The sequence below is a fragment of the Haliaeetus leucocephalus genome, unplaced genomic scaffold (genome assembly GCF_000737465.1).
Source record: "Haliaeetus leucocephalus isolate CR32 unplaced genomic scaffold, Haliaeetus_leucocephalus-4.0 Scaffold92, whole genome shotgun sequence".
Taxonomy (NCBI): domain Eukaryota; kingdom Metazoa; phylum Chordata; class Aves; order Accipitriformes; family Accipitridae; genus Haliaeetus; species Haliaeetus leucocephalus.
Genome location: NW_010972528.1, coordinates 959,052 through 977,216, shown reverse-complemented (window position 1 = coordinate 977,216; position 18,165 = coordinate 959,052). Strand labels below are relative to the sequence as shown.

General features: G+C 43.5%; 1 protein-coding gene across 2 annotated transcripts in view; it reads right to left on the bottom strand.

Annotated features, from left to right (window-relative positions):
* Window positions 1-18,165, bottom strand: part of PSKH1 (protein serine kinase H1) — a 36,187-nt gene that overhangs the window by 17,041 nt on the left and 981 nt on the right. The window contains exons 1-3 of one of the 2 annotated variants that reach the window (XM_010583584.1): window positions 17,738-18,059; window positions 16,409-16,571; window positions 14,234-15,265 (exon numbers count right to left, since the gene is read on the bottom strand). In XM_010583584.1, coding sequence (XP_010581886.1) covers window positions 14,234-15,178 — 945 coding nt within the window. In that variant the 5' untranslated portion in view covers window positions 15,179-15,265; window positions 16,409-16,571; window positions 17,738-18,059. Of the gene's footprint in view, window positions 1-14,233; window positions 15,266-16,408; window positions 16,572-17,737; window positions 18,060-18,165 lie in introns of those variants that run through there. The other variant, XM_010583592.1, reaches the window with a different exon arrangement.

The following is an 18,165-nucleotide window of genomic DNA, read 5'->3' as shown; positions in this document are numbered from 1 at the left end:
CTAATCTGGTGTGTTAGTAAAAGCTCAGTTTTCAGGAAAATCCATAAAAGCATCCACTTAAAATAACAAACATATTGGAAAACACGCCTGGGATTTATATCTTAGCACTCACTCGGGGCAGCAGGAGGGTGAAGCAGCAGGGTGGTGAGAACCAAGAGAGCAGAAGAGCCAGCCCTGAAACTCACACTCCAAAACAGAGAACTCGGATGCACCGCTGTTGGCTTGAGCCACCCCTTCCAGCTCAAAATAACTAACCCAGTTCCCTTGTGTCTAGCAGCCTGAAAGCTTCAACTGCATTCTTGTCAGATTTAGGGATTTCAGGGATTAGGTAAAGAGTCTACCAAGAAAAACTCCAGGCTTAGGAAGCACCTTTTTAGCCCTCCAGCTCAGCACCAACGGAAGCTCCTCAAAACAGTTTTTGCAGCTTAAAAGAGATCTTAACTACCTGAAATCAAAATCTTGACTTCCTATCTGTGCCATGTATGCCGGTTAACTCCTCCTTTGTCTCATCCCAGGGCAGGAGCACACTGCAACTGCTAAGGAAGTCCCAAATTTTGGTCAGAGGAAATCTGAGACATCTTTCAACAGCAGATTGTTCCAATATATCAGGTCCAACTGCCTCTCTGTAAAGCAGGGTGAATTACAGGCCACAAAATTATTTGCAACAAGGTGCATGCTTACAGCCCTTCTTTGCAGAACTCAGTTTTGATTAATTAAAACTAGCTTTTAACCTGCAGCAGAGACAGCAGCTGGAACTACAGCCAGGTGCCAGCTCTTCAAAACCTCAAGTCTGGCACTCTGTCCAGCAAGGACAGAACAAGATGAGTGCTTGCACCTTAAGCTTTACTCCAGGAGCAGCTGAACTTCAAACACAGCTTTGCTCAGAAGCAGACTCCCACCCTGTAGTGATCACCTCCAGCAAAGGGGAGGAGAGGACAGCTGTTGTATTTAGAACAGGCCAGGTTTGCAGAGATCACCTCGCAAAGCCCATACAGCTGCAGTAAGGGATTACTCTTTCGCCCTCCCACGGTCTTGTAGGAAACTCAACTCTTCTACCACATTCAGGGATGGAAATCCAAGGCAGCAGCAAAGTGTTATCAGTCCTCCTGCATCCTCAATGCAACGTAGCCCATTTACAAGCCAGTGTTTCAAGACTGCATACAGATGAGCTAGCACGGTCAAGCATAAACCATCCTCTCAATGACCAAGAGTAGTTTCTTGCAGATCACAGCTCTTGCCACTGAAGAATTAACAGATATTCTCACTCACTGAACCTTGGTCCTAAGCAAATGGGCGTGTAGCAGCATGTCTTGCCACTCAAAATATACCTCCACTAAGGTATCAGAAAAACAACATATCTGAGCCACAGGTAGAAAGCAAAGGATTAAATCAGCCAAAGGTAAAAGAAGAAACTGCCTAGTCTATTTTTAGGGAACTGGGAAGGAGTCAAAGACACCAATGCCAGTTGATAGTTCAAATCCTTTTGGTTAATAATGTATGTTCTGCACAGAGGCAGCTTAATATTCTTTTTCTACCCTACAAATGTCTCTTTATCCCTACAACCCTAATTCTGCAGAAATACTGTTCCACCATTAACGGGATTTTATAGGGCCCAGAGATGCAGGAATGAAAATATAATGTGTCAAATCACAGCATTATTGCAAGTCCTTTTCCCTCAGATGTGGCTCCTGCCTTCCTCCATCCTAACAATAATTATGTGCCATACACTGTGCACCACTTTCCCAAACCCAGTCATTCACCCAAAAATCTTAACCAAAATGCTCAGCTGCTGCCTTTCACCCTGCCTTGAACCCACAGGTGCTACTGGTATGGAGAGCAGCCCTAGGGACAAGGGGCTGTCAATGAAATTACCGGGAAAACCCACATTCCTCTCCTCCACAGAGATTTACTCCCTGCTTGCTTTGTTTCTAGGGTCTTTGAGGCTTAGACAGAGTTTCCACCCTGGGTTCCTCTGCTTGACACACCAGAATAAATCCAAGCATTGCAGTGCAAACAAGCCACCACAGTAAAGCACGTGGTGTCTCCACCTCATTGTTTCAATAAATGCTTCCAGACACAGAAACTGCAAACTCAAACTAAGGGAAAGCCCAGCCAACTCACCTGCCACAAGGCACCGACTCAGAAAATTCACTGACTGATGACATGCATAATTCTGTGAAATATAAACTCTTAACAGGGTGTTGCAGACTGTAGCTGTATGGAAATGAAAGATGTATGCAGAGAAAGATCAGCCCTCTCCTCGCTTACCCTGCCCTGGAATTTGGAGTTATCTTCACAGCTGAGTTGCAACATGAGCTGAAGTACATAGTAAAAAGGCAAAAGGAATGATTTTGAGAAAGGTCCATGTGACACAATAATTCCACCGGAGGAAACAACCTTCAATAAAATCTCAAGAAGCAGCCAAAGTGAAGGGGAATTGATTTTTAAATGCATATATTGGTTTCAAAGACCTTTTACCAGAAAAGGTGTTTCTTCACCTGTAAATAAAGTGTTTTCCAATACAGCACGCCTAAAGTTTTGCAGAAGCGTGGTCACTGACACATGCAGGTGGTTGGAGGATTTTCCAGGTTTTAATTGAGCTTATCATGTTTTAGAGAGCCCAAGATGTCCACTCCTGCAGCAGGAGAGATCTGGACAAACACTTCAGCTCTCAGATGCCTACAGAGCAACACAAGTCCACCTATACTTGCACCCACTAAGCCAGCGCATTAAAAGAAAAGAAAGAGCAGAAGCTAAGAGAAGTACATTTATACATCTGGCCTCCGTGTTTTGTGGCAGGCTAGGAGAGGCACACTTTCATCCCGTTCAAGTGTGTCAGCTCTTCAAAGCAGAGCATAGTGCCCTTTTCAACAGAGAGCCATCTGCATCTCGCCAACACTCTTGTTGCTCTACTTAAAAATCACCATGTTCTCACAGCTGTATGAAATGCAAAAGCACATTCCTCTGTAAATTGATTTTTTTTTTTTCTTTTTCCAGGCAAAGGGCTCAGCAATTTATATAAAAAACAATTCTTCCTTACACAGAAAAAAAATTCTCTAATTTTTTATTAAAAAATGCATGCATTTCTCTAACTATAGGACTATTGTAAAACACTTCTACCATCTAATGTGGCTCACAGGAAAAAAACAGAGCAGCTACTGTAAATAAAAAACTCTTCCTTCCCCCAAGAAGGCTAAAATATGGTCCCAGAGACTTGTATGATCATGCAAATAAGTATAGCAATTGTGGTTTAAAACCTTGCCTTCAGCTGCCCTGTCCCTGTTTTCCTTGTTATGCTATATTTCAACAGCTTGGGACACTCAAACTCCAGGGAGAAGACTGAAAAATCAGCCACCCTGCTGGTTTGAAACCTCTCCTCTCTTCTGGCACAAAGATCAGAGGCCAAGGTGACAACAGCATCTTGCAAAAGCCTCTAATGGGTCTAAACACTGGCAGGGGGCTGGAGTCCCTACGAGCAAGGGTTCCCCCTGCATCCAGACCCTCCCAGGCACTGAGCCAACAGAGAACTTCCAGAAGAATTAAGGTGGCTTTGCAAAGACCTCCTTTTAAAGCAAAGGGCAGCACAAGACACCTGCAAAGGTAATTCTTCAGTAAATGGGAGACACATACTATCTTTCCTGGTCTCTTGTAGATACATGACTTCATCTGTATTAAAAAAAAAAATTAGGACCAATGGGAATGTTAGAGGGCAGTGGTGCTTCTCTGCTCCTGGCAATTTATTAAATCTGCTTTGAATCTTTTCCAGAAGACATACTCTAGTCCAAACTCGAGGCAGCCAGGCTGCCTATTGCCCATCTTAAACAGGAGATGTACTAGGAGGAAATAACCAGAAGAGTTTTCCCCCTGTCAAGGCAGTTGCTACCCTATAACCAATTTAATTAGCATATAACATATTACACAAAGCTTTATGATACATAACAAAGCTATGGTTATGAACTGCAGGAAAAAACTTGGACAAATTTCTGGGGCAAACAAAGCATAAAATAGAAAATAAACCTAATACATTATAAAACACTTGATGTTTTTCTAAATTTTTTTTTTTCCCTGAAGTGGTTTACTTTTTGTCATCAAAACAACAAAAGGTGGATTTATTTAGTTTTTTAAATTACATAGGTATATGTAATTAATTCTAAGTACCAGAAGTGCAAACAGACAGGAGCCATTCCAGGACTGGCAGACAGTCAAGGATCACACCTGCTGCAGCATCAATGCAAAACTTACTGTTCTTTAAAAATCTACACCCAAAATTTGAGAATGTTTGTCCTATGCTGACTGAACTCTCCTGCAAAGTGATAGGGATTGTGGAGAGATGTTTTCTGTGATATGCAAGTATAATTTTTTCCTCTCCTACAGGAAATTAGTTTCTACACTAAAATACAAGTATGCAAGATAGAAAGTTGGGTTGTTTTTCTTTCCTGTGGATCTCTCCCACTACACATTTCCATCTGCAACTTTTAGGGGAAGGAGTTTACCAAGAATAATTGCTGTTTCTTTTTATTGCTTGTGCCTTTTTTAGAACAAGTTTGTCATTTGATAGAAAATCCGACCACAGTCCTCATAATACAATCACTGATGTGTCCCTTTGGAGAAGGACAGACGATTCAGTAACTGGTTCCCAACCAAGTCAGAAGCAGCTTGGGTTCAAGCTCTAACCCATTCTCTCTCAGAAAGCCGAATAAATGCATGAAATTTAATATTAAAAGTTGACAAGACTGTCATCTGTCTACTCCATTACGTGTCATGAGGGATTTGAGGGGTCACAAGCCCTCTGCAGTCTTTTAACCAGCCTCCACAATGAGAATAATTACAAGAATACTTTGGAAATGCTCTGCAGACATACCAACCAACATACTTGGGGTAAGAACTCATCCTGTAAGCATTCATCAGCTGGTTTGAAATTGCTTTTCATATTTTTATCTTGCTCTCTGCCAGGTAGCACCTAACAGCGCAGGCACACAGTTTGTTTGCTAATGCACTGCCACCACTCTTCATTCTTCCTGCTTCTGGTATCACCTGCAGGCAGGGAAAACTGTTTGGGGAGAAAGTGTTCTGCTTCTTTACTTATGTGGACCGAGTTAGTTATTATGGGAACACCATTCACGCTACTCCACTCATCTCCTACTAGGGTAACTTGTTTTTCATGTAATTAAGTGCACTCTTCCAGCCTGAATCTATCTATAGCAGTACCTGCAGAGTTTACTCAATACCTGCATTTAACTCCCAGCTTCCAACTCCAAGCTAGGATAGATGATTGTTAAGGTACTGAATGCTCAAGAAGAGAAATAGGAAACGCTATGCACATACAAATACCGCACATTAAGCCTCTCCTTTGGTTTGCTCTGAGGCCATCTGTGCTGCAAATTTCTTTTTAGCATTAAAACTTTTAGTACTTGCTTCTTGGTTGCCTTTGACCAAGATTTGCAGGAGTTGTTGATATGTAGGAAGGCAGAACTGCCATCCAGAAGAATCTCAGCTAGCTGGGATCTAACTGCATCTGCCAGTACTGTCAGGGCAGTTAGAGATGATGACACCACACCAGATGTCTCAGAGATGCTCAGTGGAAAAGCAAGCAGTGACTGTCAACCTGCAACCAGCTAAATTCTCACTGGATGGTAAGGAAAACCACATTTCCCATGAGGTCAGGGCAGCCCCAGGACAGAGCCCAGAGAGGTGGTCCATCTATATCCTTGTAAACTTTCAAGGCTTGAGTGAACAAGGTGCTAAGCAACCTCATCTAGCTTTAAATTTAGCCCTGCTCTGAATAGGGGTTTGGACCAGAGTCTTGCTGAGGTCACTTTGTGCCTAAATCTTCCCATAATTTTAAGTTTAGTGGTATGCATTGCAACACTGTACTGCAGCAAGCCAGAGCAACTGTTTGTTGATGCAGTCTGGACTGGCACTTGCCAGTCTGCTGCAAAATAAAAAGCAGAACCAATTCATGAATGCCATCAATTTCTTCATAAAAGTTATCACAAATAATGGCATATAGATTTAGAAATAGGTGCTTTATTTGACATAACCTCAACAGGTGCCATTGCTACAAAAAGTATTATAAAATTGCTACTTACATTATTTTTATGTGCATCTTAGTTATTTTTCCATATTATGACCCGTGTAACCCACGTATATGAACAAGTCTCCAGTCTTGCTGGTTATCCTAGGAAGCTGCTATCTGTGCCAGGGACAGTCTAACAGACCACAGCACTCCCTTTCAGCATTACGATCTTTGCTAACAAACAGCCACAGACCAGGTGAACCTAGGTTGCAAAGGAGCCTAGGTAGAAAGCACAGGTAACCCAAATAAAGAGATGGAGAAGAAATCTGGGTGGATGTGGCCAAGGAAACATGCTATGCAAGAAATGTGCAGCAGAGATCTGTGTGTGTGAGAACAGAGCAAGAGCATACTTATCAAGTCAGAAGAAAGGGATGCTGCAAAGGTTCAGACTTAAAATGAGAGCCTGGCTGAAGGGTTTGCTGTTTAGATAGAGAGAAAAGGCCAGTTTTTAAATGAAGAATGAGCAAGCCTTAAAAATTAGACTTTGGTGAAGACCCGCAAGAATCCTCAGTTTGAAGGGGACATGTTTCTAAACATGCCTTCACGTGAAAGGCACTCATGTTCCTGAAACTACAGAAGGGTTTATATTCCATGTGAAATCAGTGGGGAAAGGCACCACACACTCACGGGACTAAAAAGAACCACTTAAACACTTAGACACAGGGCTATAGCAGCCATCCCAAAAATTGCCGTCACCTTTGCACATCTGACAGTAGAAGCAACAAGGAAGACAGCATCTTAGGATGTTGTTGGGAGTGCAAAGAAATTAAGTAAGCAGAACTCTAAACAGCAACACTAGCAAGCGGAGCTATCAAAGAATGAAGCGATCGTATTAAGGGCACCAGGGAGCAAGCCAGCCAGGCAGGACGACTAGATAGGTTCTGTGTTCATGCTTCAAATCTGAATGAGTCACAAGCAGAACGCAATTCACACCACATTTTCCTTTATAGATGTATAATGTCAAGACTCATTTCTCCCAAGGGGAAAAAAACCCCCAAACATTTCTGCAGGAGAAGGGGGAGTTGAACTAATTTTCTCATCTGCAAAATGCACTTTTTATTACCACTTCATCTGTATATGTTGCCTGCTTTTTCACCTACCCACAGAGGAACTCCAGCACCAGGTCATAATTAAAGAGTTCAAGAACATTTCCATTTAAAAGGAAATGTTTACCCTCCTCACTTTTTACATGTCTAACCTTTCCAAAGGAGTATTATACAGCAAGCAAAATTAGCCCGTGGGAGTTGATAAGCCTTGGGATTGATTTTCGATTCTCAAACTCAGCTGAAATAATGCTGCGTCCAAACCACAAGTCAAAACCACATGAGACATGCAGTACCTGCTCCATCAATGTCCGATGGGACCGCTGAACACCCCCAGCACATAGGCAGGTGTCCCAAATGCTGCACCCACAACCTCGGAGCACTATCTGCTCTGCAGGCTGCCTATTACTTGGTTCAGTAACTCTTGGGAGTGGATGAAGCCCCCAGCTGAGGAATGAAATGAGAGAAGGAAAGACTAGCACCTCTAACAGGACTGAAGGTTATGGGATCAAAGATCTAGCCAGTCCAGTATGGTGCCTCCAACATCAGCCGACAGCAGATACAGAGGGAGAGCCCAAGAAAACAGTCCCTCCGTTGCAATTAACACCCCCCGCCATGCTCTCAACCCTCAAAAATTTGTGTCTTAGGGACCTCTTTGTCCATACTTGAGACTTTTTAGTGTCACTCTCTCCATCGATTTGTCTTCCATGAATTTGTCCAGTTGCTCTTTGAACTCAGGCAAACTTCTACAGTCCACAGCCCTCGTTTTCACCATCTGAAGAACTTGGTATCATCAGTGACTGTGCAGCTTCGTTAGCAAACTTTGTCCTGATCACTTCTGGGCAGAAGGAAACAGATCCTTCAAACTTCACTGGTTTTTTCCTTCCCCGTGGAACTGACCACATATTTTAACTTTATGCTCATCTTCAGCGGATTGCTGATCCATGGAAAGGCCGCTATCGCATTACAGCTGCAAAGTTCCCTCAAGAGCCTTTGGCGAGGAACTTTTATTAAACACCACTGGCAAATTTAAGCAAGCCACACAAAACCAGATCATCTCTCTGCATGGCTGCTAAGTCCCTTGCAGAGCTCCTACAGACTTGCATGCACAGCTTCCTTTATATATCAAACATGTCTCTCCTTACATCACATTTATCAATGTATCCACTAGCACCGTTATTTAGAACAAGTTTTTTGATTTTAAACTGATTAAGAAATGTTCCCACACCAGCACACACCAATCTCACCCATGGTGAACATACCACAAAAAGCTGATTCTGTTTTATGAATAGGAAAACAGACTACATGGGGAAATTATTTGCCCAGATCAGATATCAAAACCAGAACAATCCATACACCCTAGCTCAGTTTCCCAATTTAATCATAACATATATTATCTTCCACTTCTTCCAGCAAGTTTTCCAGGTGTGTAAAGCAACATAAAAGTATCAGCATTCAACAGAGGGACAAGCTTTGAAATAGAACCAGGGCAAGCCTGTCCTAGCAAGATAACGGTGGTCCAATGTTCATTTCTGCACTTTCAAAGTCAAAGGAAACTGTGAATGGAATTCCAGCTTTATTCCTCAGACAAATTTTTAAGCTATAAAGAGATCCCCAGAAATCAGTTTTATCCCCAAGATTTCAATTAAAATATTACCAAATCTTTTTAGTGAGTTCTAACAAAACAAGTGAAAGAGAATGACTTTGTAGCAGGCTACATCAAATGCAGTCTCAATAGTCCATGTAGCCCACCTAACCCTTACTCAGAGATCCTCAGAAAAAAAGCATGCCAAGTTACAAAGCCAGCTTTTCTTCATTCCTCACCCTACCCATTACTCCAAGCAGCTCGGAAAGTACAGAAGGAGATACAAGAGATAATCAGAGCAGTGATGTCAGCAGTACCTGAATAAGCTATTATGGGAGACCTCTCCTATTGATCTGCTAATAGCCTCTTCAAACAGACCTCACACTCCAGGAACAGGAGAGCTGTGGTAAGAGGGTCCCAGTCAGAAAGCAATTACATTAGCTGGACATGAGCTCACTTGTTTTTCAAGAAGATGGAGCTAATTCTCAGGTCAGCATGCATCTTTGCTTTTGTTCCTCTCTCAGTACAGCTTTGTCCTCTCTGACCAGGTTTTGAGGGCAGACCTTTCAAAAAGTGGGACTTGGCACTGATTTTCAGCAAACTCACGGGTACTGCTGCTGTATGACATGGTATGCAATACAGTTCGGAAGATGGCTCCCTCCTCCTCTACTGGAACTTGTCTGAGCTGCACAGCTCTGGGCACTTTACTTCGCAGCCTTCTTTTAACATTTCCTCTTCCATTTCACATCATCAAAGTTCATATTACAGAGAACAAAAGCAGCCATTCCCATGAAAACTCCGCTTCCGCATCTATCCATGACAGACACTTTCTGCATCAGTCGAGTATTCTGCCCATTCTTGTTCCAAATAAATCAGAATTTATGGCTCCTGCCATTTCCATTAGTCTGACAAACTTATCAATCTGACATCTTCCCACTTCTTCCAGTGTAACACAAAAAAGGAGAGCAATTTTTTGTGAACATCAGAAGTTTGGAAGCATTTAAAAGTCCAGAAGATGGCCTTAAGAAAGCTGGCAATGTTGTGGGAAACATGCCAGGCACCTCTAAATCTCTGGTTCACTTTGTTTTCACCTAGAATTTATTCGCAACGTGGACAGACTGTTACTGCATCTCCTGCCAATACCTGGCTACAGTCAAACATGCCTGCAATTTAGGGGCATAGGCTTAATTACATGGGTAAATCAAAGCATCCATTTTCCCTGGCTCTAGAAGAACAGAAAGCATCTGGGCAAAAGATACAGGCTACTGGCTGACACATATTTGCTTTCCAAGCAGTAAAACATCTACAGCTTTCCAAAATAACCACTCATGTCACACACAGTATCTGTAACAGCCTCCTAAAGTATGTAATTTGCACTGGGATGACAAGTAAAATGCTTCAGGCTTGTGCACTGACACTTTCAAAATATATAGTCTAATGCTTTCTCTGTGGCACATGCTACCTTTGTGTATACAACCTACAAGCATCCAGCGGCCCTAGTTGCAATGAATTCATAGAATTTCTCAAAATAATTCATTTCTGGCACAAGGACCAAAGATCATCAAATTGAATTACCCCAGGGAATGCCCAAAACAGTTACTCTCTATTCACTCTCCCTGTTCTGCCTATGGCTGTACCAAGTTTGGTCAGAGGTCCCTCTCAAACATTTATTTTTCTGGAGGAAGGGCCCTAGTCTGTTTACTTGTTCTTCAAATGGAAGCCAGCCCATACCTTTGATTATTCATGGTGCCCTTCTTCATCTGCTTTTCAATTCTGTACTTTTTTCCAGCAGAAGCAGAACTGCACTCAATATTCAAGTGCAGGTGCATGACAGACATGGCATAGCAAGGACACCTGCAATAGTAGCACTAATTCCTAAGATCAATTGGCTTTTGATCATGAGTATCAAGATGATATTTAGAAGTGTTTAACTTCAAATTGTTTCTTCTGAAGAGCAAGAAGCACCTTCAGGGCCTACCATCATTTACAGAAAAGTCAAACTGCCCATCTTCCCATAGGACCAGTTCAAGTTTGTCTACACCAAACATCAGCCAATTTCATGCAGTCTCCCACTACTTCCTCAGCTTTGTTTTTAACCTCAACAGCACCACTTGTTGGATGTCAAACCTGTATCCCACCACTTGCTTCTAAGACTCCAGAATTACCACATTTCACAATAACGGGCAGAACCTGTCGTGGATAGCATGCTAAACTTAATTAAAAAATCTGCAAAAAGGTAAAAACAGCAAGTGACAAAGTTGAATGACAGTCACAAAATTCAATGTCACTAAACACAAGCCCTCACACTGAGGGGTGGAGACATTAGAGGGAATGCATCAAATTATGTAGACACGATGACCTCCCTGAATCAGCCATTAACACTCAGGAAACCTCTTGGGAGTCACAGCAGACCACTCTTTACATCATCAGCCAAATACTCAGAGGTGTCAAAGACACAGTATCAGAAACCCTATGGGAAGAAGTAGTGAACAACCAGAGAGACCTTTCTACACCACAACACAAAGCCACGGTGCTCACGTATCGCCCCATCCTAAAGATTACAAGTAGCCTAGAGGAGGGTAACAGCAAAAAAACAGATATATATGGAATATATTCCATAGGAGGCACTAAACACAGATGGGTCTTCAGCCTCAAAAAAAGCAGGAATCTAAAGCAGTATAAATATAACTGACAAGTGGACATGGAAAAGTTACTCACTAGTTTCTCAAGTAATGGGGATTAAGGAGATGTATGTAGAAAAATAGCAGTTAAACGAGCAGAGGCAAATAAAAACTAAGAGAAGGGAACACCTTTTCCATGTGTTTTTTAAATAAACTATGGAACTCATTATCACAGAATGTTACAGAGGTTAAAAAAAAAAAAAAGCAGATCCCCAAAGGGAAAAAGCAAATTCAGAGTCAATGGCCTCACTGGCCTTCTGACACCTTGAGGCACAGGGCCGACACAGAACTAGGGAAGCAAAATAAAAGGGAGAACTTACACACACACAAAAAAAAAAAACCAAACCCACCATGCTGCTTCTTCAAAATAAAAGAACTGGAAGGAGAGAAGAAAAACTAATGGCCAAGATGAACACAATGGAGTGAGCTAAAAAGGACCAAACCTGAGTTTGGCCAAGTAATCTAGAAAGCTTTGAACTCTGCTGTCTAAACCAGGCTGAACCAAACCAGCACCTACTGACTGCTTGAACGGGAGGTGCATGCACTTGAAATGCCTTTGTGAAAGACTGAAAGAGTTAACATCTCAAACACTGCAGTGGGGCAAGTTCTGCTTAACGACTAACAAACTGAAGCCCCACATGCGCAAGCCCACCGGAACCGGACCCCTCAGCTGACTGAACCAATGCTGGACCCAGGACCAGGGAAATCTTTCTCTTCTCTCTCTCTTTCCCTTTTCCTTTTCCATAATCCCTACACCTCATCCCTTTAAACATAAACTGTTGACCAAGTCTGGGACTAAGAGCCATTCCAGCTGCCTCTAGGCTCCTCTCTGAGAAGGAGTCTAGAAAGGAAGGGGTTCTGTTCTGAACCTCGTGACTCAACGGGAGAGCTCTCCTTTTTTTCTTCCCTGAAGTGATTCCCAGGTAAGCAAGGCCTGTAGTATATGCTTGGTGATGCATGGTTAGCACATGTTACAATGCCAGTTTTTGTTGCGAGCATACCAATTTTTGTGGTGAGCATGCCAATTCTTGTTGAGAGCGAATAAAAGTGGAGTATTGTGAGTTAAAGGATCCCTGGTGTCGTTCCACCTTAATTGTGACCTGGGAATCAGCAAACCTGAGTCGTCGTCCTGAGAAATTGGGACATGACAGCCTTCTGCTATGCAACAAACATCAGTGAACTGGCCTTTTGACATGAGAAAAAACACTTCTAACATATCTACTACCACTGGTTATAAGCTAACGAGGACTTTCCCTTTCAGTGTGACTCTGCACACGTTAACATGCGGCTGGTAATTAATCTATTTCTGCATTAGGATAACCAGACTGCATTCTTAAAACTCTACAGCTGGTTAACAAATCATATTAACATGGCAAATTAACAAAAGAAACAAAGGCTGCCAAAGTCAGCTGAAGCTTGGAGTTCAAGGAAGAAGGTGATAGAATACTTTTGACAAGAAACTAATCAGTTTCTGAAGGAAGTAATACACGAGGCCCAGAAGGTGCCAAATTTGGGGGTTTATGATTCCTCACTTTTGTGCCTCCTCTGCATATCAGGACTTTCTGAGGAGTGCTCACAGGAAGAATTCACAAGATTCACAAAGGTGTCAAATCTGGGCTCTCCTCAGTGGCTTCCTATGCAAATGCCAATATTCCTCAGTTTCATTTAACTTGGATATTCCAACTTTTAACACAAGCTGGCCTGACAGCTTTAAAGTATAAAAGACTTACTGACACCTCTGAATGTCCTTCAGAGAGTGATTTATTATTTTTAAACACAATCCTAAAGCAGCTTAATGTGTTTAAAAACTTAAAATGTTAAGAGTCCTTCCATCCATCATTAAAATGCCAACACACCTGTCACACCTAAAAATTTGAGAACAATCATTAATTTATTCAGGTTTTTTGACAGTTACTTTACCATGAGTTCAGAATCATAAACTTAGCTGCTCATTAATACCTTCCCAGTGGGCTTTATCTCACAAAGTCATGGCGTTCAGTGAGGGATGTAGGCAGAAATGCAACTTGCAAATTTGGATACCCCCACTTTCTATAAGTGTGTTTCTTAGTGAGGGTATGCCTACACTTGGCAATTGTGCTGGTAAGGCAGCTGGCTGGTAACTGAGATCTCCCACCAGGACCAGAAGCAAGTCAGCAGGAGCTGTGTCAGCCTGGCACCCAGCCATTCTGCAGAGTGATGGGACTCTGGGAGGGTCAGGGCACCCATCTTCTGCCTAAAATCTAACCCCCAAGCTTCCTCTTTTCGTAGTTATCTAAGAAAACTACCCTTTAATCCTCTACTTTGTCACATACTAAGCTCAGGAGACAATGCAGACCAATTTCAGAAATGCTCACATCTCCAGATAGATTTAAGAAGCACGTGCCCCTCTGTCTGCCATTATCTTACCTTCCAGCAAAGGTATTTTTCAGATTACACTTGGATTTGTATCAGAGATCAGACTAGGTATGTACATTTCAAACACTAACCCTGGCACAAGTTTCAACAGTGAAGCATCAAACAGCAGCTTACCACAGCTAAGGTCTCCCCAGCTAGAAACCCATAAGCATCCCAGTTCTGTCAATCCCTCCAGTTCTGCTCTACAGGAAGAGATCTCCTCTTTCTCTAGATACACAGTTTTTCAAAGGAGCTCACTATGCTGCACTGGGAGCAGTTTTGGAAAGCAGACAGAAAACAGGAAAGGATTTTAAAAGCTAGAATCACAGATTTTTTTTTAACCCTGGTCATGTTATCACCCTGCACACGACAGCCAGCTTCTCATCATCACGAAGAGCCACCTACGGAGAGCTTCTTGTTTGACTTCCCCACACCATAACCTCAGCACACTCACCTCGCCTGAGTAACTGTATTTTCCTTTCAGGATCTGCCGATATAAGCGCGTGCGGTTGTCATCTTCAAAGGGCATAGTGCCGCTCAGGAGAATGTACGAGATAACACCCAGTGCCCACATGTCCACAGAGTTCGTGTACGGCTTCCTGACCAGGATCTCGGGAGCAATGTACTCTGGGGTCCCACACGTGGTTTTCATCAGGCAGTCATCTCCCTTCTTCCGAGCACTTGCCAGTCCAAAGTCCGTTATCATGATTTTGGAATCTGTTCCTGGATGGTAGTACAGCAGATTCTCTGGTTTTAAGTCCCGGTGTGTGATACCCAGCGTATGCAAGTACTTCACACCATCTAACACCATCTGCAGCACACGCGTAGCATCTCTCTCGGTGAAGGAACCTTTAGCAATGATTCGATCAAACAGTTCTCCTCCGGTCGCCAATTCCATCACCATGTACACACGGTCCTGGGTCTCAAACACCTCAATAAGCTGGATGATATTGGTGTGCCGAACCCGCCGTAGCACACTAAGCTCCGACTCACACACTTCCCTTCCCTCACGGTATTTGGTCTCTATCATCTTGATTGCATAGGGCTGCTTGGTAGCCTTGTGTTCCACCCGTACAACACGGCTAAAACTCCCTCTCCCAATCAGGGCTTTAATGTCATACTTGGCTGTCACTCTGGGGTCAAATTTGGCACGGTATTTAGCCACTTTGTTCTTGCGGGGTTCGGGCTGGTCCACATGGGCAGGGAGGTGGTTCCCAGGATATGGACTAGTGTGACGCGGAGGTGAGGGAGAGCCAGCTTTGATGACAGTCCCACAGTCATCTTTGATGAAATGCTTGTATATGTCACTGTGGCCTGTGTAAGGTTCGACTTTTTTAACCAGGTCTAGCTGCACATCTTTGGGGGGCTCGGGAAGCACTTTGCTTGTCCCACAGCCCATCACTGAATGGTGTTAATTCTCTATCAAGGCATTTTCCCGGGGCAGCATCAGCAGCAACCACATCCAGGGCAATGCCCACATTTGAACCTTAGGAAATAATGAGAAGAAACAGAGAGACAGGAATCAGCGTAGCAAAGGTTCAAACAGGAAAAAAATACAAGTGGTTCACGTCTCAATGGAGCCATGCTACCACAAACTAAGAGTGTGGGATCTTCACTGTACTATACTACAGAGCATGCACAGCGTTTCGTTGCTTTCATCACAAGCTAGTGAAGATAGTGCCTATAAAAACACAGTCATGGTCAGAACAGAAGTCTGTGGAAATCACACGGTATCTCTTTATTGAACATAGTTTGTTTAATGCTCCCAGCTGAGCACTGAATCACAGAGTTGCAGAATGGCTGAGGTTGGAAGGAACCTCTGGAGGTCACCTCGTCCAGCCCCAATTGCTTAATAAAAAATCAAATTAAGGAAAGAGACGAGCACTTTCCTTAATTTTGTTTAATCTGCTCAACTTTGTAAGGCAGCAGCCACTCCAAATCTTATAGTTTTGAAATTTCTCACTAGAAACTCCACAAAGTATCTCAGCAACTTGTTCACTTAACAAATCTTCCTAAGATTTTCTTTATATTGAAGTTGTACCGGTGTCTTAAACCTCTCACTACTTTGCTCCTGGGGATCAATTAAACTGTGCAGGAGGCAGGGAATACCTTACTGGTTTTAGGATGCATTTTACCAATTAACTCACTGCATCCCCTGCAAAAAGGCAGGCCTTACTTAACCAGAGCAGCTTCTAGCTAGCAATTCCCTCACCCTCCAAACCTTAAGAAATCAAGGTGGGCTTTGGCGTATTTTAACATCCTCACCCAGCTTTGCTTTCTCTTGCATCTTCAGGTACCAAGTGGCACTTCTGGTTTTTCATATGGAGCTTGGTGTAGGCAGTGGAAGTGGTATTTCTACCAGCTTTTCCAGACTAGAGCAAAAGGAGGTCTTGCTCATCATACTGTACACCAGCAGAACCAAATCAGCGGTACTTCAGCAAGCCTTTAGGGGCTGATTAAAACAGCATGACTGGCTAGGAGATGGAGACACTGCCTGTATGTGCTCTGGCAGTTAGCCAACAGTTTTAAATTTCTACTCTTTGGCTCAGAGCCCATCAATACAGTGCCTGAGCCTTCACAGGCAGCTACAGAAAAGCTGTTAGCTTTGAAATGTAATTGTACGCCTTACCATCACCAAGCGTATCTTCACTCATTCACCACCTCTCCAAGCAACCATTCAGCATGAACAGCAGAAAGGGAACCCCAGCTGGTCTTCCATCAGGAGAATTACGTGGAGAAACAAGACAGATTTTAGAGAGACACCCAGAAGAAGTTTAGACTCTACATCTAATCTGGAAAGAAAACAAGGCTTTAGTTAAGACTCAATTTTAAATCAGACATCATCAAAGTAACTTCTCATGGAATACCTCCTGGCAGTAGCACAAAGTTAAGCACACCAACCATGCATAAACATGACTATACTAAGGTGCAAGCAGTAGAAATAAAAAACAACTTCATAGAAACCTTAACCGACTTTCACCAAGGGCTATCTTGTAACTGGATGTTCATTCAGATTAAAGTACCGTGACAAAAAGCAAGTAAAATACTATAGCTAGTCCTGAATAATGCCTCTCGTGGAGAGTTTTTCCCAGCATTATTCTTCCTTTACACATATTAAGTTCACAGAGAAATGGCATGAGAGCACCTGCAAACAGAGTAATTCCACACGCTGAGAAGCACTTGTGTAAAATGTCCCACCCATAAACAAAACCAATGAGAAGGATCAAACACTTGAAAACATCGTATATAAATCCGCTATTAACTGAGATCAGGCATGAACCACCAGTATGTCAGTGGCTCTTCCCCGTACGTGTAAGGGTCTCAGTGAAGCCTATAGAACCCCAGAGCTGCATGCCACAGCCAGCAACAAAATGCTTAGCCCCATGTCAGAGCAGATGGCAACGCTCCTGTGTAATAATCACCGAGAGTTTGGGAGAAGGAACTAACATGTTAGAGAAACAAGGCATTACAAGGCCCCTCTGAGCAGGAAATCACATACTCTGCAGGTGCCAAACTATTTGAGAGAGGACAGAACACCTGAGCTGGGGTTATAAGTAACGAGGAGGAACGCGGGGTTTATGCTTCAGTATCTACCCACTTCTCTCCTTGGACAACCCACGTGTTACATCCTGCAGCTCAGCAGGGCAACACCTCAGCTCTTGCTGATTCAGAAGCTCCTCCACCTCTCCAAAAATAATCAGGGCCTGAATGGTTTAATACCTGAGGGTTTCCCTGTGGATAAGGGGTGTCAGCCACCCAAATAACCCACCTGAGGCCTAGCAGGCCTTCCACCACCAATTAATTATCTCACAACTTGAAGCTATTTAATTTCATTTTTCTATGAGGTACCAGTAAGGAAATTTGAAGATACTAGCTGTTAACTGCATTAAGAAATGCTCACACACAGCAACCTTCAAATCACACCTATGCCAACACAGCATGTCTGAAAGCACCTTACCTTTAGTTTTACTAATAACTCTCAAACATGCCTCTTACTGCCTGACACAAATCTGGTATTACCAGTCACCTGGCTGGCAGTGTAAGCCTTTAGTGGGTTTCTGTGTGGAAACCCAGGGCTGGGCTGCTGCAGCACTGCAGGCAGCTGTGCCAGAGCCGGTGGCAGGCCAGAATCGGTCGAACCAACCAGCATTTCCAAAACTCGGGTTGTTTTTCATCGCTCAGCCCCAACTAGGCCGTTTTTTCCCCATCCTTTCCGGGGAGGGGACCCAAGGCTGGGCCGGGCCGGTGCCGGCAGCTGGTCCCGCGGCAGGCTCAGCTCCAGGCCTGGGAAGCACCGCGCCCGTCCCGGTGAGGGGACGCTCCGGGAGGCCGTCAGGGCTCCCTCCCCGGCCCGCCCGTACCCGCAGCCCAGCGCTCCGGGCAGGG